Source organism: Heloderma suspectum, chromosome 6, assembly GCF_057233095.1.
Source record: "Heloderma suspectum isolate Gila_16-S chromosome 6, 16-S_ref, whole genome shotgun sequence".
Taxonomy (NCBI): domain Eukaryota; kingdom Metazoa; phylum Chordata; class Lepidosauria; order Squamata; family Helodermatidae; genus Heloderma; species Heloderma suspectum.
The window spans coordinates 23,165,775-23,188,160 of record NC_139463.1 but is presented as its reverse complement, the minus strand read 5'-3'; the positions used below and the strand labels follow the sequence as shown (position 1 = coordinate 23,188,160).

Sequence of the window (22,386 nt, the reverse complement as noted above, 5' to 3'; positions counted from 1 at the left end):
CACCCATTCAGGGGTAAAAAGAATAAAATGTACAGTTGAAACAATCCAAAAGCATGGCATCTAATCAAAGGTACGCAATTTCTTTATATACATGTTCCTATATAATTGAGACTGAATGAATATTTTAATTAAAAAGTAGTTGTGGCTATTTTATGCAGTAAAGAAAAGCCTGATGTATAGCATTTCCACCACTGCACACACTTCTGTTCGAATTCTGGCGCAGCTGAGCAGCTGCTAATAGTTTCAGGCTTTCACTAAGATTTCAGTACGCACAAACCTGAAAATTAAGAACAAGCACATTTCACAGAACAGTGACAGTCACTTAAACATTTATAAACACAGTTTCTGGGTACCAGAAAGCTTCGAATAAAACAGCTAACTTCTTCAGAGTTAATAGCTTTTACTTCATTTAGCTTCACTCAACACATTACAAGGGTATTTAGCAGTCCTACAGCACTGTAGGATTATATTAATACAGGCACTGATTAAAGTAGGGGTGGGGGACTTGAGGCAGCCAAGACTGTTCTGTCTTGAAAATGAAATCAATTTCAAGCCCTCATGGTTGCACCATCAGGTGATGGCAAGGAAATTGTGGCAAGGAAATTATTAACTGCCTGCTCCTGGGTTACTGCACATACTTTGGTCTGTATACCTTTTCCTCTATTCAGCTCATAAAAAAGAAAGTCTACAATTGCATGAAAAGCTCATCTAATTAAAAAGATCAGCTGCTAGTATATTTGAGAAGCCAGTTCTTTTCCAGCTTCAGGACATTTTAAAGACTTGACATTCAAGCTGAATAAAAAACAAAGCTGTTGGAAATGTCAAAGCTTGTCTGGAAAGTGAAACCTAAAGGTTCACAATAAACATTTTTAGTAATATTGGGTCAGTTAGTTTGAGAAAATAGGGATCCCTTAACATATGAATGACCTCCATCCAATCACACTAGACCAGGGATGGGGAATATTTCCCACACACCCAAGGGCCACATTCCCTCATAAATAAGTGGTCTGGAGCTGCAATCTGGTGGTGGGCAGGGTCAAAAGTGGGCAGAGCCAAGCAAAAGAGTAAACAGGGCCAAAATGTACATTCACACACTACATTCATTCTCTCTCTCTGTCACACACACACACACACACACACACACACGCCTTCTATGCTGAGTGGTGGGAAGAGGCTCTTCTCCTCACTGTGCAGCACAAAAGTCAAGCATTTGCTCCATGTCCAGAGTTCTATTATATCCAGATTGCTGGGCTTCTGTGCTGCATGGTGGGAAGAGGGCTGCTTTCCTCACAGTACCGAATTCAGCAAGCTCCCTCTTCCCTTGTGTCCTTGCCCTTCCCCAGGAGCAGGATCTTCTCCAAGACCCAATGGGCTGTACAGGATGGCCTAGAAGCTCCCCATCACTGCAAAAGACCATATTCATGTATAGGGATCACATGGAAAAGTGTACTGTGTGAAGTAACACTCCATATAGTCCTACTGTAATGCGGTGGTGGTGAGGGGGAAGAGAATACTGGTTTTAAAAAAACGATTAAACATCAATTTGCTGCTGCTGCGAAAAAGGCAGATACAATACTTGGACATAGTCATGAAGGTTCCTCTAGGTGAGAAGTTACTAGCATGCCAGTACAAAACGCTGAACATAAACTAATTCAGAATAAAGTATTCTATTCTTGGTTACCCCTGTTCAAGAAAATACTTGAAGAACACACGCACTTTAATGAATACAAGAATAGAAAATACTAGTTTAAGAGAAAAAAAGGCTGAGAGAGAAAATGAATACGCTTCACAAATTATTGGGAAGGAAAATCCGAGTAGGGAGAGTTATTTAGGTCAAATGTGACTATGGGTGTGAGAACTACATCACTTGTTAGCCAGTAATATGTTCAAAATGGAAGTCTTCATTTATAAAATTACAAACATTATAAGGGTAACATTCTGAAATTCAATTTCCATGGAACAGTTTAGAAGGAAAGAACTTCATTGGTTTCAGTACAAAGTTGGGCAGATTTATGGAGGTTAATATTTTTATTCTACTGCCTCAGCTCTGGTCCACTGGGTCCAAGAAGTGTTCCTGTCCCGAGCCACTTTGCTTTTCTCAAGTGCCATCAGGAGCACAGTCCCTTTGTATATAATAGATAGATGTCTATTTGTTATGACCTCTTGATTATGACCTCTTTATTAAGAGTCAGTATTTTTGGTTGATATTTTGGAAAAAAACAAATGTAACTGGAGCAATGCTTGCATAACTAGAGCAACATAACTTACCTTCCACAACGTCCCTCTTGTAATCACTATCATTGTCACTATCCGTTGGGCGATAATAGATATAAAATCCTTGGATGGGTGTGTTGTTGTTACTTGAAGTAATATACTAAAATATAAATGTTTGAACATTTGAAATTCCAGGACTATAGTCAACAAGGGTGACATTTGATATGGCACATTTCATACAAATCCTTTAATTATTCCCACAACTTAATTTTACCTCTGCATTACACTAGTGAACAACATGCATGTATGTAACTGAACAAGATGTGGGAGAGATAACTATATGCAAAGAACAGCCTGCTTACAATCATACTTAGCATTTATACAGTTGTATTTCAAGTGTTCAAAATGTCTCATGCAGCTCTTTGTTGCCTCCAAGCAGAAGTAAAAAGAGTACAGACATTTGCTGCAATGCCATGGAAATAAAACTGATTGTTTCATAGTACACATCTTTCCTACAATATACGGCATTTCTTCCAGGATGAAAAGAAACTGATACTTACAGTCCATTTTAACATAATCTGAGTGTCGCTGACTGCCTCAGTGTAAGCAATGTGAGGCCCTGTGATGGGACGGTTGGAAAATCGGTTGGTAAAGCCAGCTACTTGGTAAGGCCAAGAGGGAGAACTTCGTCGGCTCTCTCCGTAATTATTAATAGCAATCACACGAAACTTATATGCAATCCCTTTCAAGTGACCAAACAAAAGGAAAAAGGAGGGAGAAAGGGGGATTTTTAGGTGATAAGATAAAAGCCAACATTCTAGAAGCACAGAGCATAGAAGCTCAACTGGTCATCTAGTTCTAGTCCAAACTCTCTAAGACAGGCTATACTTTTGTGGAATTCCCAGATATATACCTCTCCCACCCCCCACCCCCCTTGAGAAACTTAAAGGAGATTTTTGTAGATCTAATGAAACTCTTCGGACAGCACCTCAGAAATTTTGCAGGAACCCAGGCTTCTACACACTTCTGTCCCAACAATGCCTCTCCCCCGCATGTAAAGTAACATGCACTTTAACCAAATATTGGATCAGATGCTTTTTTTCTACCAGGAAAAATAGGCAGGGGGGCATGATGTGGGCACACACGTGCCAGAGATTCACATTCTCCATACTGAATAAGGACAGTAATAGCTGATCAAGGACTTACTCTCAAGCTTATTGTGAAAATGCTGCTCAGATACTTGGCTAAAAACGTAAGGCACAGGGATGGATAATTTTCCTGAATTTTATTCAGGATTGGTGGCAATAAGAGCTTCTTATGGATTAACGGGTTCTTCAACTTGGCTACATCGTAACTATATAAATATATCACTAATATTGATGATGATCTTTGTTCATTATGTTAACACTATGAATTCATTAACACTACCTGGATCCAAACTGCGAACTTCCACTGAAAGTTTGGAGGGGGAGATATTATCAGCTGCAACCAGCCACTCACTGTTCCTGATCATGCGTTTATATTCTACTTTAAAGGCAGTGATTGGTGATCCACCATTCGCACGTGGGATCCAAGTGACATAAACAGAAGTCTCTGATGCTGTAGAGATAGTAGGTCGATCTGGTGCCTCAGGAACTAAAACAGAACATTGGGAAAGCTTCATACAGAATGGTTACAAGCACTTGATTTCTACACTTATATTTTGTTTAATCATGTGTTTCAGCCAAGTTAGAAAGAATATACCCAAAGTGAATTAGTCCAGGAAATCCTTTCTTAAATGAAGACATGGAAGATCATTTCAGTTTTCAAAAGTGGAGAAAATTAAAGCTTCTTACAAAAAGAAAATACATAGCTAACTTGGCAGCTATAGTCTATTGACTCTGCTATGAAAAAACACCAAATTGTGTCAGCACATACCAGTCTTGAAGTATTAGCACACCATCATCAACAAAGAGAATTGCATAGCTTAACTCACGACCACAGAAATAGGGTAAACTGCTGTGACACTCCTACTTGGTACTGAACTGAATTCATCTTATTACATAGAAACTGAGCCATTTGCAGAACAGAGTAGTAAATCTAAACTGAAATTCCTAGACACATGAAAGCTTTATTCCTATAGTTACTAAATGCTAAGAAGCTTTAAGCTTTCACTTAAAAACAAATTAGCTAACATTCAAATCCATGCAGATTATATCAATACTTACTGAACTCACTTGAAGTTAGACAGCAGTGGGCACAGAAAGAATGGAGAGAGGTAGTGTTAGTAACTCTGATTATAAGCATTCTAACAGATATATCCTTCAGTCTTTACTGCACTGATTTATATACTTAAATTAAATAGCAGCTGTTCACATGTAACAGCAGCAAATCAGGGGTTAATTAATTAACCCACGATTTGCCACAGCGTGTGCCAGGCACATTCTGCAGCTTTTTTGAATGTTTAACCCCTGATCAGAAGATGCTCTGTGATGTCTGAACCCAGACACTATATGTTTGTTAGCTGTGAGTTAAACAACTCACAGTTAACGTAACTGCTAAGTGATCCATGATTTGCCACTGCTACACGTGAAACAGGTCCTAGAGTGTATCACAGAGGAAGAAAGGGATTTAACTGGAAGAGAAAGGTACATAGTTTAACAATGGAAAGATAGTAAAACTTTAAGACTAGTTTCTGTTGATCTTCTCACACTGATCAAGTCAGATAATGATTTCTGAATGATTTCTACTTTATTGTTTTTACTCAGGACAGCCAACAGGCTCAACCGCTGAAACTTGACCATGCTGTTTTAAATCAATTTATTATAATGATGTAGCTTATGATGAGATACATTAAAATAGGATTTCTAAAATTTAGTAATATCTGTGGAGTCGTGGAACATTTATTACATGAGCACTTATTTTAGCAACTGAGCAGAACATTCCACAAATTATAAATTCACCTAATCCCAGCATTCAACATGCAACCCAAGAACGCTGAAAAAGAATACACTTTGATTACTCTTCATTATATAATAACCTGGCTTGCACTATCACCACAGCCCAGTGTGGCTTATTTAAGCTACGTTGAACTGCGGTGCCTGGTTGCCTATCCAGGCCCTGGCTGCAGCTTGTCATGTTGTCTGAACCTGGGTAGCAGGGGTTGTTTGAGAGTTAAACAACCCTCAAACAATCCATGGGCTGTTGTAGGGTTATTTTTGGGCTGTTTAACCCCTGCAACTCAGCTTTGGAAACAAATTATGGCAACCCACCACCGGGGGTTGAATATTCAAAATAGCCGCCTGTCCATGCCGCAACTCACTGTGGTGAGTTAAATAAACCACGGTGGGCTGTGATTATTATGCGAACTGGCCCAATGAATCATGTAGGTAGGTGGGGAGTGAGGAATGAATCCTTGGTAAATAACAAACTGCAAAGACATTGCCACCAAAATAAAAGATATGTTTGAACCACCAATACAATGTTGCTATTTATTATCATCCTACAGCAGGATAGGGTAATGCCTAGCACAAGAATGTTCCATTTCCAAAAAAGGACACATGGACATGTGAGACTATCTTTCAGAGTCAGACTATCGGTCCATTTAGACCAGTGCCATCAACTCTGACTGGTAGAGGCCTTACTCAGTACTGGTATCTAAGATCTTTAACTGGAGATGGACCATAGGAAGCTGCCTTATACCAGGTCAGAGTATTTCTCTATCCAGCCCAGTCTTTATTGCCTACTCACTGACTGGGGGCAGTTCTCCAAGCTCTAAGGCAGAGGTTTTTTCCTGCTACCTGATCTTTTTTCAACTGGAGATGCCAGGGTCTGAACAGGTACTCTACCACTAAGCTCCAATGAGGAGTTCGATGCTTGGCTAGGTTTTTTTTTTTTTAAATTGCCATACCACCAATTCAACCAGATGAGTCACAAAAGAAACACACATATGTGACTTGAAAGCATGGAAGAGCAATAAGAGAAGGTTCAGAAGGGAGAGGTTTTTTTTTTCAAAACCACCTTGTACACTACAGCATTTAACACACAGGAAGAAGTCATAAGAACTTTGGCACCTACCTCCACTATGTCGAGATGAATCTGGAAGGACCACGCCAAAATTGTTGGTTGCTCCTTCCTGAATAACAGAGTGCTTAGGAATACCAATTGGTTGAGAGGGAGCCTGTGTGTTTTTTGAGGAGGTTGATCTTTCTAATAGAGAGATTATATGCTCAATGACTAGATGCAGCATTGCTGGAAAAAAGTTTGTCAGTATCCCCTCCTACAGTATGTTTTGAATTTTTCTAGCAAGCTTTACAATTACACACATCCTACACAAATTATATTCTGTTTCGGAACAGCATTCTGCCCTATGCAAGTAGGCAACAGTGTTACTGAACCCAACAAAATTTACAGTATAGATGTCCCACTAAAACTGACTAGGCTACTGATGGTACACCAGTTTAGTCTTGGCTACTAAAGGACAGTCCCAACATGAAAGTCTGTTTCTGGAGTATGCTCATATAATACTCTGGAGACCTCCAAGAAAAGAGTTTTTATCAATGTGAAGCATCTGTAAAATGCCCTTGCAATATCCAGAAGGGACTTTCACTCAGCCGAGGCCTCTACTAATCGTAGGGGGTGATTTTTGCTAATCTGTCCTCAGCCCAGCATGTCACCTCCCATGCTGTTCTGGCAGGTTCTCCAACCTACCAAAGCAGATTTTCATGAGGAGCTGCATTGGTGAGGTGAAATTAATGAAAATCAGTTATCTGACCTTTTGTCAGCAGGTGCCAGGACTGTCCTTTCTGTGAATTGAACTCTACTCACAGAACCTTAGGAGCCAACTAGAGTTCTGGTTCAGAGCAAGTACTGGATATAGGGTTCTAACAAGACTACAGCCACTATCTTTGACTTTTCTGGATATTATATGTTAGAGGTTTCCACAAATTAGAAGGGACAGCCATCACCTGAAACATATTCAGTAGAAAGATGTATAACAGAGCAAACACTTACCTTTGCTTGTACGGAAAGTAAGCATGGAAGGCTGGCCTTCACCAGCCACATTTCTGGCTACCATCAAGACCTCATAGAGACTGGAAGGTTCCAGTTCTGAGAGACAAAGTTCATTTTCACTTCCAGGGACACGAACTGTATTCCAACTGGTAACATTGATATTATCATCCAGCTGTAAAAGGAGGATTCACAAAAGGTTAATAGCAAAGAAAACCCTACATAAATGTTGCAGTTAAATATGGGAAATGACAAGCCTAAATATAACCTGGGATACTACTTGTTCATTACAAGAAGATGCCAACAAGTGATTTAAATGCAATATGGCTAATTACTTTATCAAATTCAGTTCTCATTTCCTGTTCTTCAGTAACCCACGTAGAAGCTGCCAGGTCCAATTTTACATAGTTAGTAGTGACAGAACTTTGGAAGGTTTTCTCCATACCAAGAAAATTAGCCTTGGAGAATACTAACTGGTTGTCACCACTTACTGTTATATGGGTATTCCAAGAAAGTTGAAGGGATAACTATTAAAACGTATTTTCTAAAGAAGTTTTGTAAAAAAACACACCAGAGGATTTCATTAAAATGGTAGTTTGTGGGAACCAGTAGAACTCTTGAGGAAGGACTGGCAGACTTAAGGGGGCTTAATCAGTCTACTGTGCCCAGTAAGTTATTTTGGACTGGTCCACAAAAGAATGGAACACTCTAGGTTGAATTCTGACCTCTAAGATCTGTGCACATCTACAGTCTATTATTATTATTACCCACCTTTGTCCCAATACTGGGACTCAAGGCAGCTTTACAACATATGAATAGAAATATACAAAAGCTTTAAATATAATGAAATCATCAATATTAACCTTGTATAAAATATCAGAATTAAAAAAAACACACCATGACAATATAAACAATAGTACCAATCCATCATATTCTCACAGGTCCAGACTATCTATCCCCAAAGGCCTGCTGGAACAAAAAAGTTTTTGCCTGCCTGCGGAAAAATACCAAGGAGGGTGCCAATCTCACCTCCCTGGGAAGGGAATTCCAGAGCCTTGTGCAGTCTTTCCACAGTTTATGGGAACTGAGTTGAACACTGTAGGAAATGAATGAACACTGAAAGAACTGGTGGTTTATGCATTTTTTAAAAACCCAGTATGGCTACCTGAGTATTCGTTTGGAGGTTAACAATATACAGCACTTATCTAATGATAAGTTCTTTGGAATAAAGAAGCAGAGAGAGAAGGAAAATAAGGATGCAGAAAAGAGTGTAAACAGGATACAAGTTGCAAGTGGATAATCTGGGGGCAAGTGAGGTACCCAGAGCACAGCCTTGTCCTCTTCTCCTGGGTGAGTTTCAGTTGGTACAGCTTGAGGACGTTGACAAGGTTCTTGGACAGGTTCATGCAACCACTTCCGTACTGGATCCTTGCCCCTCTTGGCTTTAGAAATACTGGCAGGGAAGGAACAGCTGGCTGGGCCAGGGAGGTGATTAATGCCTCCTTGTGAGAGGGAGTGGTCCCAGGCTAACTCAAACAGGTGGTGGTGAGACCACTCATGAAGAACCCCCCCCGGATCTGGAAAATCTTATTAATTTTAGGCCAGTGGCAAATGTTCCGTTCCTGGGCAAGGTTCTTGAGTGGGTGGTTGCCAATGAGCTCCAGCCGCTCTTGGATGAGACCGATTATCTCGATCCATTTCAGTTGGGGTTCAGGCCAGGTTTTGTCTTGGAAACAGCCTTGGTTGCCCTGTATGATGACCTATGTCAGGGGAGAGACAGGGGGAGTGTGACCTTGTTGATTCTGTTTGATCTCTTGGCGGGTTTCGATACCATCGACCATGGTATCCTTCTGGGACTATTATCTGAGCTGAGAGTGGGAGGCACTGCATTGCAGTGGTTTCACTCCTACTTGGATGGTTGATTCCAGAAGGTGGTGCTTGGAGAATATTGCTTGGCCCTGTGGATTCGCCAGTATGGGGTTTCCACAGGGGTCAGTTTTGTCCACCATGCTATTTAACATCTACATGAAACTGTTGAGTGCGGTCATCTGGAGTTTTGGAGTGTGTTGTCATCAGTACATTGATGACATGCAGCTCTACTTCTGCTATTCATCTTCTTCAGGTGAGGCTCTGTATGTGCTAAATCAGTGCCTGGCTTCGACAATGGACTGGATGAGGGCTAATAAACTGAATCTCAATCCAGACAAGACTGAGATGCTGTTGGTGGGTGGTTCTTCTGAACAGATGGAGGGCACTCAACCTGTTTTGGATGTGGTTGCACTCCCTCTGAAGGAGCAGGTTCGAAGCTTGGGGGTTCTCCTTGAGCCATCTCACTTGAGGCTCAGGTGGCCTCAGTGGTACGGAGTGCCTTCTACCAACTTTGGTTCATGGCCCAGCTATGACCTTATCTGGACAGGGATAACCTGGCTTCAGTTGGCTATGCTCTGGTAATCTCCAAGTTAGATTACTGCAACACACTCTACATGGAGCTGCCTTTGAAGACCGTTCAGAAGTTGCAGCTTGTGCAAAATGTGGTGGCCAGATTGATAATGGGGACCAGAAGGTCCGAACATATAAGACCGACTCTGGCCCACTTTCACTGGCTGCCCGTATGTTTCCCAGCCCGATTCAAGGTGCTGGTTTTAACCTATAAAGCCTTTCACAGCTTGGGACCACAATGCCTGATGGAGCGCCTCTCCCGACACGAACCTACCCATACACTATGCTCAACATCTAAGGTCCTCTTCCGGCTGCCTTTTTGATGCCAGGTTAAAACCTTTCCCTTCTCTCAGGCATTTGGCAGCACATGCATTTTAATGAATCCTGGATTGTCTTATGGTTATGGTTGTTTGCTCGAGATTGCTTGTTTGAAGTTGTTTTAGATATATGTTCTCTTGTGAATATTGCCTGTTCATGTTTTATTTATGTAAATGGCGTTTAATCTCTGTATACTGTATTTTTAATATTTTTAATCTTTGTAAACCACCTAGAGAGCTTTGCCTATTGGGCGGTATAGAAATGTAAATAATAATACCATTACTACTACTACTACTACAAATAACGCTACTGAAACCTGAGACAGAAAAAGCATAGCTCTGAGGTGAGTACTGCAAGATAAATCTCACTAGATTAATCAACTCTGCAACCATTACTAGCACATGCTACTAAGGGAGGTGCCTGCCTGTGCTAGAAAACTGGGAAGAGAGAAGTGATTCTTAAGGATTCAGCCATCAGTAAGTCACATGTATAAAAGACCTGGGGTAAATCAGTGTCCTAAACTGATGCATGACTTAGTCAAGAGACTAAACATAATAGAACACTGAGCAGATATTTAACGGAGTACTACACTTTTCCAACATCATCATAAGGACTATTTGCATACAAAATGCAAGCGTCCCATGTTAAGCATGAAGTGTTGGGGGCTTTTTGTCATGTGTCTAAAAATAGAGGTAGCTGGCACCAATCCTTAGCGACTCTCATGTATTTTAAAATAGACAAGTGGCAAAAAACCCACATGTAGACACGCTTCACATCTGACATCCACTATGTGTATTTCATAGTCTGGTATTTTACACAAGTACAGAACAGTCTCATATGATGCAGTTATTAATGCCAAGTAAACTACAGGAGACTTTGGGGAATATCTCCCCCCCCCCCCACACACACCAATGCTGAAGGAAAGAGAAAAGGAATCTACCACAAATAAACTAATGAATAAAAGACTTTTACGTTTGCCATTTGTGCTTGTACTGATGTGATAGAATTGTCAGAGCCTATACTGAGATATGGCAAAGTTTGTCCAGTGAGTCTTGGAAATATTGGGATATAGCAATTTTGCAAAAGCAGCAGTTGCTGTTATAGAAGTTATAACAGAACAAGTACTAAGAAGTGCACAAATAAAATGCATCCATAATCCCAGAAGACTGATGGAAGAGGTTTTTCAAAAGGTAGTGGAGGCTCAATGTTTAATTGAACCAGCTGTCTCTGGATAAAAATTATATAAGAAGACTCATGAGATTTCAAGAATTTGGCCAGATCAAAAATACTCTGTGGTATTTCTGGTTCTAGGTCAAAATGAGACCAGGATACCCACAGTTGAACAGTTTCAGTTTATGTTTGGCTTAAGATGAAGGAAAACATATAACTGATTCTAATTTTAAGTCATTTTTATATAGCTAGTGACTAGTAAGGAAAGCTTTCCTCAAAAAACTAAAAAATCAAATGCTTACATTCACCACCAAAACATTTCCCTACTTAATTGGATAATTTAAATTTTAACCCTTATATTGAACAAGGCCCAAGCATGTTCAGAAACAGCAAATCCACTCCAATCATTATTACCACAAATATTATAACTGCATTAGAGCTCTACCCTAGTTTAATTTGACGTAACATTATTGTTCAATACCAGTTTTTGTAGCTTTCCAAGATTCATGTTTTTTAACTGATTAACATCAAGTTCTGTTACCAAAATCTATGGTACCCCTACTCATCAAAGTTGCCAAACCAAGCAAGAGGAGGCAACTCAGTGAAGAATTACCTTGCGATATTTCACAAAATAGGCATTAATTGGCTGGCCACCATCCTTTCCAGGCCGCCAAACAAGGTTGTACTGATCTGGTTTATGCGTCTGTGGGGGGCTGAGAATGATTGGAGCTTCTGGTGGGGAAATGCCATTAGATGTTTTGTCTGTAGTAACTTTATCAGTAAGACTCTGTGTTGGAGATGATCTTCCGAGGCCCATTTCTGAACCATGATCTCCATCACCTTCATCACTCTGGGCAACTTCAACAGGAGCAATTTCTTCTGCTTTTGTACTAGCTTCATAGGAAACTACAGAAGGAAATCAAAGGTACGAGATACACATAGCTTCAATGTTCTCTTCCTCTATGTGAAAAATATATATGTAACTGTGATTATGGAACAAACAAGGAGCAGCAACCAGAGAACAACACCTAGTTCTTCTGCAATTGTCTATCTAGTTCCTAACCACTAACAAACAATTCCAATTTGTTAAAAAATAAGGCTAAGAAATGTTAAGTGTTCTTTGAGTAGTGTCACATTCCTGTATTTCTCAGTGCTAATAGCCTTTTCTAAAGTAACACAAGCCAATTGCACAGAAAAGCATAAGCAGAAAAACAAATTTAGTGTCTGCAACAGCTTGTCAGTAACTAGGTGGGGCTGGAATTTTGAAGTATGCTAGCACACACAAAATGTGAAAGGATGGAAGAGATTTTGTTCTGCAAGATTCACAATGGATATTTAAAATATGCACCTGCTACACAGCCCTGGTCATATTTCTGCTTTATGTGTATTGCATAACACTGTCTGAATAAATACTTCAATAAAAAGGCTGTGAATTTCTAGCCTGGCTGCCTCACTTCAAATCTCTGATATACCAATAAGCGTGGATGCTATTTCTGGCTGTCTCATGGAAACTGGAGTGGGAGAAAGAAAGCCCCGCTTCTTCCACAATAAGCCCTCAGCAAGCACTGTTTAGAAACAAGGTGATGGCTGATGACAGTAACTGTAGGCTACGTATGGCACAATATTACCAGATTAGAGCCCACTGATCACAAAATGTCAGAAGAACAGACTTGAGAATATAATAATGCTGATTAGACAGCACGCAATTCAAGAGTGGTCAACGAACTACAGTTTCAAATAAATCTGCTTTTTGGATGCAAAGCAAGCGGCTGATAAAGAGCTCCTGCCAGATTAATAAAGGCAAGTGGAAAATGAATATGTATAGACTCATCATTCAGCAATTAACAGATGCTCCTGACCATGCATTAGCCACGGTTAGTCCAGTTCCCACTATAACAAAACGATGATCCTGAGAGCACTTTTACCCCAACTATTTGCACACATTTTAGTAGAGCAACTTGGATGCCACTTACCAACTGTAAGGAAAGTCTCTGAACGAGAAAGCCCATATTCATTTGTTGCTTCACAGGTGTATTTCCCAGCATGCTCTGATGTAACAGGTTGGACATATAGGGAGCTTGATCCACTGCGAGACATGATGAAGTAGGCTTTGTCTGAAATGGAGTTGCCAGTTCTTGTTTGGGAGGATGACTTGCGTGATTTTGAATGAAGTACCTGTGAAGGATGGCTGGTAATCAGCCCATGGCTGTTGTACCAACGGATTACAGGAGAAGGCAGCCCAGAGGCATTGCAGGATAATGTGACTGTTTCACCTTCTGTCACTTTTGTACCTGGTAGCAGTGAAGTTATAATTGGCATGGCACCTCTGCCTATTTAAAACATAAAAATGCAAAACAAATGCATATTATAATAAAGCGCTATTCTTCCATATACAAAAGCTTGCACAACCATGGCCAGCGGTTGGCTGTCAACTATAGTCTACTTCATAAAGTAAGTGAAATAGATAGATCTCTTAAAAGCCTACAATTTAAAGCATGACTTGTTAGTCAAGAACAATTCAGTACAATAACTCTAGGATGAAAACAGGCTATTTTCATTTTAGACTGAAAGAGGCCAGAAAAAGCAGAACTTTAAAGAGCAATTTAAATTTAAAGAGCAATTTAAAGTTGGATGAGCCAGTGTGGTGTAGTGGCAAGAGTGTTGGACTAGGAGCTGGGAGATCCGGGTTCTAGTCCCCACTCGGCCATGGAAGCTCACTGGGTGACTTTGGGCCAGTCACACACTCCCAGCCCAACCCACCTCACAGGGTTGTTGTTGTGAGGATAAAATGGAGAGGAGGAGGATAATGTAAGCCGCCTTGAGTTCCTTGCAAGAGGAAAAAAGGCGGGGTATAAATGCAATAAATAAATAAATAAAACAATTTTTTTTTACCTGCTTGTGAATGAAGCCTTCCAGTGGACTGCACAAATCCAATACCATTGTTCACTAAACATTGATACAACCCTGTATCTTCTCTGGTGACACTACTAATTCTCAATTTGTTTCCTGAAACTAAGTGCCGTGAGGAAAGATGGACAGGAGCTGCATTATGGTACCAGGTGAGACTGGGTATTGGGTTTCCATGTATGTCACAGGAAAGATGCACATTTTTACCCAGAGTCACTAACTGATCTTGCAATCCTTTTGAAATCGAAGCAGATTCTAAAAAACAAATAAACAAAGTCTTCACATGCTATACTAAAAACAGTTTCATTCTGATGATTTCACACTAGCATGTTTCATTGGGCCTGTTCGCATGTTACAACAGCCCACAGTGATTAAACAGTGATTTAATTTACCCATGGGGATTGTTGCATTGTGCTGGGCACCCGCCATTTTTGCATGGTGCCTCTGGGCACCTGACTTGCTCTGACTTGTCATGTTGTGCAAACTCAGACAGCAGGGTTTTTTTGGGGTGTTAGACAACCCTCAAATAACCCTAAAACAAGTCATGGGTTATTTGAGAGTTGCCTAGCCCTAAAACGAGCCCTGCCACCTGGGTTCTCATGACAAGCCACGTGGCCATGGATGCTACGCAAAAATGGTGCCTCTGGGCACTTGGCACAATGCGACAGCCCCCCGCGGGTAAATTAAGTCACATTGGGCTGTCGTGTCATGTGAACCAGGTCACTGACTGTAAATATCACTGACTGTAACAAACTTGCAAATTAAGCATTCTTCTTCCATTGTCAAATCTTACCAAGTACATCTACGCTGTAGTTTACATGTTTCACAACTCCAGACTCGTTATCCACCATGCAGGAGTAATTTCCAGCATCTGATGTATCAACTGAATCAATCATAAGATGGGAGTGAAGCATTTGCCACCTTCCTCTATTGAGTGCGTCGTTGCCATCTTTATACCAGTGGACATAAGACACAGACAGTCCACTAACAACGCACTCCAACATCAGAGGACTGTGCCGAAGTACTGCCAAAGCCTGAGAACTAGTGGGGTGAATGATGTGAAAATCCTCTGAGGAAGAGCCTGGAAATTGAGGGCATAGGAGACAAGAGTCCTTTAAAATTGGGTATCCAGGAGTCCCTGGCTTCCCGCATTATTTTTAAAGCATCCCTTTTCTTTGCCACATCATACACGCTTTATCAGAACCTGAGTCCCAGTGCAGACATAACATTTAAATGAAGTTTGTTCCCTTATGCCTGGTTAAGTTCCAAATATATATAGTGAAGCCATCATTTAGCTGCCAAGCTAAGCCCTGCCACCCAAAATGGAGACATGGGTGAAATCTGCTTATCACTTTTTCTGCCTCTGCTTGTAAACTACCCTAACATAGGAAGCCGCCTTATATGCAGTCAGACTATTAGCCAATATAGCTCACTGTTGTCTACACTGACTGGCAGCAGCTTTCCAGGGTTTTAAGACAGGGGTCTGTCCCAGCGCTACCCAGGAGATGCCAGGGATTAAACCTGGGACCTTCTGCATGTAACGACTGTGCTCTGCCACTGAGCAACGGCCTTCCCCCATGGTTTGCTTGGAAGAGATACATCTCTTAACAATAGCCACAGTTTACAAACACATCCCAAATCATGGCTTCACACCCTTAGCCACAGGTTTTGGGAATTGAGATGCAACATTTATTTTATTTATCTCTTATATTATATCCTGCCTTTCCTCCAAGGAGCCCAAGGCAGTGTACATGATCCTCCTTCCCTTCAATTATCCTCATAACAATGCTGTGAGACTAGGTTGGGAGTCAGTGACTGGTCCAAGTCACCCAGTGAGCTTCATGGAAGAGAGAGGACAAGAACCTGGATCTCCTCAGTCCTAGTCCAAGACTCTAACCACTACACCACACTGGCTCTCAACCATGGTGAAGAAAATGGTTGATATGCATTATATGCATGAAGGCTGAAGGTAGTTTGGCAGAGCTTCCCTCTGCCAGACCTCTTTAACCGAACTGATTAGATTCAATAAAGGGAGCTTTCATAGCAGTGGCAGACCTTGGTGGTTTATGTCCTACAATTTCACAGAAAAGTTTTACTCTTGTTATATTCAATACTCACTGCTGATTACAAGCTTATGTCCAGTAGATTCAAGTTTGAGGTCTTCGGTGACAGGGTTATATGCTGCACACTTATAGAATCCCTTGTCGTCTAAAGATACACTCAAAATTTGCAGATTTCCAGATGGGAGAATTAGGTAGTTTTCTAGTTTAAAAAAAAAAAGAGAGTGGGGTTACAAAGATCTATACAGACTGATTTTCTATGCTGTAACTTCGTCAACGTTTAGATGTCATGAGCAAAGCTCAAATTAATTCTTGTAGAAGTTCCCAATAGCATGCTGAGAGGAGTATATCTTTTTCTTACACAGAATCTCACCTGTAGATTGTTCCAGCCATTTTCCCCGTACACGGAAACGAACCTGTGCCTCTGGTCTACTTTTTGGTAGCTTGCAACCGATTAAAGCAGTATTCCCTTCTTTCACTGTAATTGTGTTTCTCCATGAAGTCTCAAAATCATCAAGGTCTAGAAGAAAATTTCATAGTTTTTCCTTTTAATGTTTTAGAACCAGGATCTACACAGCCTTCCCAAAAGGTCTCTGTTTAATAAAAATGGGGTGCTTGGGGCCTGAACAAATGATACTGAATTGACTCTCTCCAGACAAGTAACAGTGGGGCAAGCCTCAGGTGCATGTGCGTCCTCTCCTCACCCCCTTACTGTGTGCAGAAGGTAAAGCTGCAGTTCTAAACACAGTAAGGGGGGTGGGGGAGGGCATGCATGATCCTGAGGCTCATCCCCCCTGCCAATTACTGCATTGACTTCCTCTCCTGAGAAGTTACATCTGAAGTAATCTAATCAAAGAGAAGTAATCTTTTCTATCATGACAAGATTATCTGGCTAAACAGTATTTCCACTCACATGAAAGGTGAAAGGAATACATTTCAATGTAAATGTTCTTAGTTTCTTTGTAAAACAATTGAGAGTAACATGGAAAGTTGAGACACAAGGAATAGTGGGATATGGTTATAATTCAGGTGCAAGAAAAAGTTCACATAACAAGAACAGAAGACTTTTTGTTGTTCATGCAAATGGAAGATAATTACAATAGTAGAACAACTTGACAAGGCGTGGAAGAAAACGTTAATGAGCCACTCAGTGTATAATATGATTCGTACCTTAAATTACAGAAACTTCTAGTTCATTTAAATGAAAGTTCAACCCAGTTGCCGGTCTACCATAGCTATTTCATCTGCAAGTAATACAATACACATGACAAATATTTTCAGAGCTTCCTAGAGCTTGTAGAGTTTGTCGGTGCTGACTGACCTTTACAAGCTCTCAAGAGGATCTTGCTATGGGTCACTACTTTACAAAAACACTTACCTTTCCCAATTATGAGAAACTTTTCTCTTATGGGTATTCTGGACATGCTTCATAGGCAAAGCATTTTTATAAAGGAGATTCATCAAATCCAGACTTGCAAAGGCACAATTCAGGCATTTTACCTCTGATCCCAAACAGCCAAATCATCATTAGCTCAGAAACAATCTTCAGTACAAGAGAGGGAAAGGTTTTCAAAAGACAAATATGGAAGTGGGATGATTTTGTCAGGGTCTTGGCCCATTAGCCAATTTGCACTTGCACATCTAAAAATGTGTAGGGCTGAGATCAGCCATGAAACATGGAAAATTTTTACAATGCAAAGTACGTTAAACTCCATGGAAGGAAGGAGCCTTCATTAAGGACACACTCAGATTTCTTGTTGCTCCCCTCCCCTTTCAAATTAGGCCAAAGTGATCAAGCTTGGACCACCCACTTAAAAACTAGGGAGCGGTTAGGCAGGGCTACAGGTAGATGTCTTCATTTAGCACAAACTTCCTTTCCAGTTCATATTTTTAAAAGGATTGATGGAACAAGTTATTACTAGCTTCTTTCTAGATTATGCAAGTATTTTCAGGAGGAAAGGCACACAAAATAAACATTTTGCTTCACTCTGGGATTTCAGTACAGTATTGCTGAAAGTATTTCAGCATTGCCTCCAAATGAAGCCTGTTTAAAGACACATAACATTCTTCCAAACATTAAGTGCATGCATGTGGTAAACACAAGGAGCCAATGGAAGGTATCAAGCGTCATTAAAAGATAATGTGTTCCATTTTACGATCAAGTAGAATGTAACTTACAGGCTATAGACACGGTTGCAGGCTTGCTGATAATTGCACCAATGCTGTTATTGGAAATGCACTGGTAGATACCAGAGTTTGAAGGACTAAGAGAGAAGATTGTCAGGGATCCTGGCCGTGGGTCTACTTGCTCCACTTTCTTGTGCAATTTCTCTCCGTTGAATAACCAAGATACATGAGCTGTAGATGGCTCAACAGAACAGTGAAGTTTTACAGTTGCACCAGGCTTCTGGATGGTAGAAAGGGGCTCAGAAACAAAGTGAGGAATCAAGTCTAAAAAAGAAAGGTACCCACACATGAGATGACCAGTTCCTTTACAACTATACAAAGGTGAACATATTTATATCTTACAAAATCAGACAAATTCACGCTTCTTTAAAATTTGTATCTAGCCTCAAAATTTGTGCGTTTTCAGCCAACAGTACTGCAAACTCGAACAGAAACTTAATTTGTAGCTAGACCTTACCACAAGATGAGCATTTAGAACTCTCTCACAACCAAGTTAACTGTGCTAGACTGACAGCACAGAGGTAATTTTGAATAAATTGAAGCCAGACTATTTAATAACAGAGCTATATCATAGGTGCTATTACTGAGCTTAATTCTAAATGCTTAGAATGATTTTGTTCAAATAAGTCAGCTTTAAATATAGAAAGCAGTAAATTATTTTTAGCTTGACTGATAAGCTTCTGTCAACTTCTGACAAATAATATTCTAAAACAGAACATTAGGAGTATGTGAAATTCAGGAAGGCGAATTTACCTGAAGCTATAGTTGAGAAGAAAACTGTAAGAAAAAGCAGTTCTTGTAAAGGTCTAGGATCGGGATGCATAGTGCCAGGTTAGAAGGGTTGATGGCAAAGAGCTTCCGATTAATATAAGTCACTGAGGAGCCTACAGAAGAATAGATTTAAGCAACAAGTTCGAGTTATCTTCTTCATGCCTTGAATAATGTATTACAGTACTAATGAAATACAACATGGGAAGCCTTTAAGAACAGGAAATTTAAGTTATGAAATACTACAGATAAGGCCACGTGGGACAGAAATGTTAATCAGCACACCCCTAAATCTAAAGAAATTATACCCTTTTTACCTGTAGGAGCATGCATGAACTCCAGCATAACATCATCTTTTGAAATCACATGTTTATACACACAACCACTATAAGGGCCAAGGTATGTATAAGGTGATAGCATGCAGCTTCACCTTCTGATTTTCATTAATTACAGGCACAGGGGATGACGGCGGGAGGGTGTTGCAGCATGTGGAGAGGTTAATCCCTCCCCTCCCCAACTGTGTCTCCCTGCCCCATCAAATTGCCCCTCAAATTCAAAAGTTCTCACTGTCACCAATTTGATTCCGCCTCCCCCCCACATTTTTTACTAAACCTAGCTCTGTGTGTGTGTGTGTGTGTGTGTGTGTTGGGGGGGTGCATCTGGGGAAGGAAGAGATAAGCCTCCGCTTCCAACCAACCCCACAAATCCCACCCATCCAGTCCATAAGCAAAAGAAAAAGAAGTGTACCTAGTCAAAGTACCCAGCTCAACCCTATTACGCTCAACAATAGTACTCGTCTCTGAAGACAACTTAAGAATTTGTCTGGGAGCCAGCCTTTATGAACTGGATTTTTAAAAGAAACAAAAACAAAACATCAAGTCCTCACAAATTAGATTGGCTATTAAAAGCAAAAAACAAACGCAAGCTACCATCTTTCACAACAGAATACCGTCTCTTATTCTGTGTATATGACATCTACCACACACTTGGTTCCCTACATAATACCTCTCCATCACAAGGTAATTACAACAAAAATGCAAAAGGCATGCATTTCTTTTAAGAATTTGTAACATTGCAGCTTCATCCAAAAATTAATCTCAAGGCAGTATATGTAAGCATTTAAAATCTACAATACAATGTTGAAGACATAACATATTAACACACAACATAAAATTGGGGGGAACAACTATTCAACCAGCTCAAAATACAATAATTTAAAATGTTTGAGAAAACAAAAGGTTTTCATCTGGCACCAAAAGGAATACAGTGTCAGCACCAGGCATATCTCCCTCAGGAGGGTGTTCCAATGTCAAAAGCAGTATCATGTTAAATGTAGTTTCTGCCTCAAACCCACAAGTGAATATAGTTGATCTAAATTACTACTTTTGGAACAGCTGATCCTTTAACTGTTCATTTAACTAATCTCTTTGCTTATTTCTAAACAACACTGCTAGTCATGTGGAAGTAAACATAAGGATTCCGACTGCTTTTCTCACTGCACAGGTCAAATACACTGTTCAAAGTAAGGTTTTACATTTTCTCCACAGACTTGTTATTGCTAACTTTGGCAGATGGAAATAGGCCAGCTCATAGGGCTTCCTTCTGTGACTGACACTGAAGCCCCACTGGATCACAGCTATAATATACCAAATATTTGTACTCCCAAAGTAATGCAATTTTGTAAGAAGCGATAAGCACCACACTTTCCCCAATTTTATTTATTTATTTATTTATTTTATTGCATTTATACCCTGCCTTTCTTCCTCTCGCAAGGAACCCAAGGCGGCTTACATTATCCTCCTCTCCATTTTATCCTCAAAACAACAACCCTGTGAGGTGGGTTGGGCTGAGAGTCTGTGACTGGCCCAAAGTCACCCAGTGAGCTTTCATGGCCGAGTGGGGACTAGAACCCAGATCTCCCAGCTCCTAGTCCAACACTCTTGCCACAGCACCACACTGGCTCTCCAATAGTGGAGCAAGACTAGAGTCTAGTATTATGCAACTAATTCTGAGATCTGTGTCTATGCAAGTCTCCTGGATGGAGAAGAGGCTAGACCATCCTTCCACTTACTAATAAATTAGTAAGAGAGAGCCAGCATGCTGTAGTGGCTAGAGTGCTGGACTGGGAGTCGGGAGATCCGGGTTCTAGTCCCCACTCGGCCATGGAAGCTCACTGGGTGACTTTGGGCCAGTCACATACTCTCAGCCCAACCTACCTCACAGGGTTGTTGTTGTGAGGATAAAATGGAGGAGGAGGAGGGTTATGTACGCCACCTTGAGTTCCTTGGAGGAAAAAAGGCGGGATATAAATGTAATAATTAATTAATTAATTAATTCACAGGGCAAAGTTAAATTGTGACATAGATAAATCCCTGGGAGGACAACATCAAGAATATTTCAATTTTAATCTTAAGAACAGGTTTCTAACACCTACATTTCTGAAAATATGCTTTAACATAGATTGCCAATGCCGGATCAAATCTCCAATTCATTCATTTATTTTATTTATTCAGCCAAATAGGATTTGGGGTGGAACTTCAAAGTTCCTTGCAAGGATTAGTGGAAGCAAATTATGCAAAGTAAGAGGAAATCAAGCAAATTCACACAAATTGTATATGTCACAAATTCTGTTTCTCTCAAAATTGAACATGCAAGTACACACAGCCCTGTTTATAGTGGCTTGTTGAATAGGAGAAAATAACTTGTTTATGTTGCTCATTCAGGAAGTTTATTTTACTTTTTCTTGTTAAATGATTTCTTTACTCCCACACTCTTTGCCCAGTAACCACTTAAGTGGTTTTCTGACCAGACGTGATTTATTATTGTCAGGTTAATTTAGAAATGCAACAAAACATCATGTTTATTTTTCGCCTTACCAGGAAACAAAGACATGCTTTGTGCTCCTGATTTAAGCACTGACCCAGTTTGCACGTAACAGCGGCAAATCATGGGTTAATAAATTCTGAATATTCAACCCCCGATTGGATCGACTAGGGGTGGCTCTATGATGTTCAAACCCAGACACTATAGGTTAATCATGGGTTAAACAACCAAAAGTTATCCTGCACTGACCTGGTTTGCATGATCAAAATGGCCTACAGTGGTTAATTAACCCATGATTTGCTGCCATTATATGTGAACCGCCCTATTGTGTCCCCCTGCTTGTTGACATAAACTTTGGCTGTGGTTTAGATAGCCAATGATCTTAAGATACCATTTAGTATTGTATTTATTAAAAAAAAAACGATTTTGGAAAGCAGCAAGCAACACTTTAAAAAAAGTTTTACTTTCTACGTTTCCACCATTTAGGTCCTCAAGGCAGCTTATAAACCAT

The 22,386-nt window shown here is 40.3% G+C and overlaps 1 protein-coding gene across 4 annotated transcripts in view; it reads right to left on the bottom strand.

The window, feature by feature from the left end:
• The window catches only part of CDON (cell adhesion associated, oncogene regulated), a 65,853-nt gene that overhangs the window by 15,358 nt on the left and 28,109 nt on the right, over positions 1–22,386 (bottom strand). For 2 of the 4 annotated variants that reach the window (XM_084803768.1, XM_084803769.1), the window contains exons 2-14: positions 19,038–19,168; positions 18,276–18,548; positions 16,471–16,617; positions 16,156–16,299; positions 14,831–15,118; positions 14,023–14,292; positions 13,104–13,460; positions 11,744–12,036; positions 7,207–7,378; positions 6,271–6,402; positions 3,643–3,849; positions 2,775–2,956; positions 2,269–2,374 (exon numbers count right to left, since the gene is read on the bottom strand). In XM_084803768.1, coding sequence (XP_084659894.1) covers positions 2,269–2,374; positions 2,775–2,956; positions 3,643–3,849; positions 6,271–6,402; positions 7,207–7,378; positions 11,744–12,036; positions 13,104–13,460; positions 14,023–14,292; positions 14,831–15,118; positions 16,156–16,299; positions 16,471–16,617; positions 18,276–18,548; positions 19,038–19,107 — 2,641 coding nt within the window. In that variant the 5' untranslated portion in view covers positions 19,108–19,168. Of the gene's footprint in view, positions 1–2,268; positions 2,375–2,774; positions 2,957–3,642; positions 3,850–6,270; positions 6,403–7,206; positions 7,379–11,743; positions 12,037–13,103; positions 13,461–14,022; positions 14,293–14,830; positions 15,119–16,155; positions 16,300–16,470; positions 16,618–17,267; positions 17,342–18,275; positions 18,549–19,037; positions 19,169–22,386 lie in introns of all 4 variants that reach the window. The other 2 variants (XM_084803771.1, XM_084803770.1) reach the window with 2 other exon arrangements.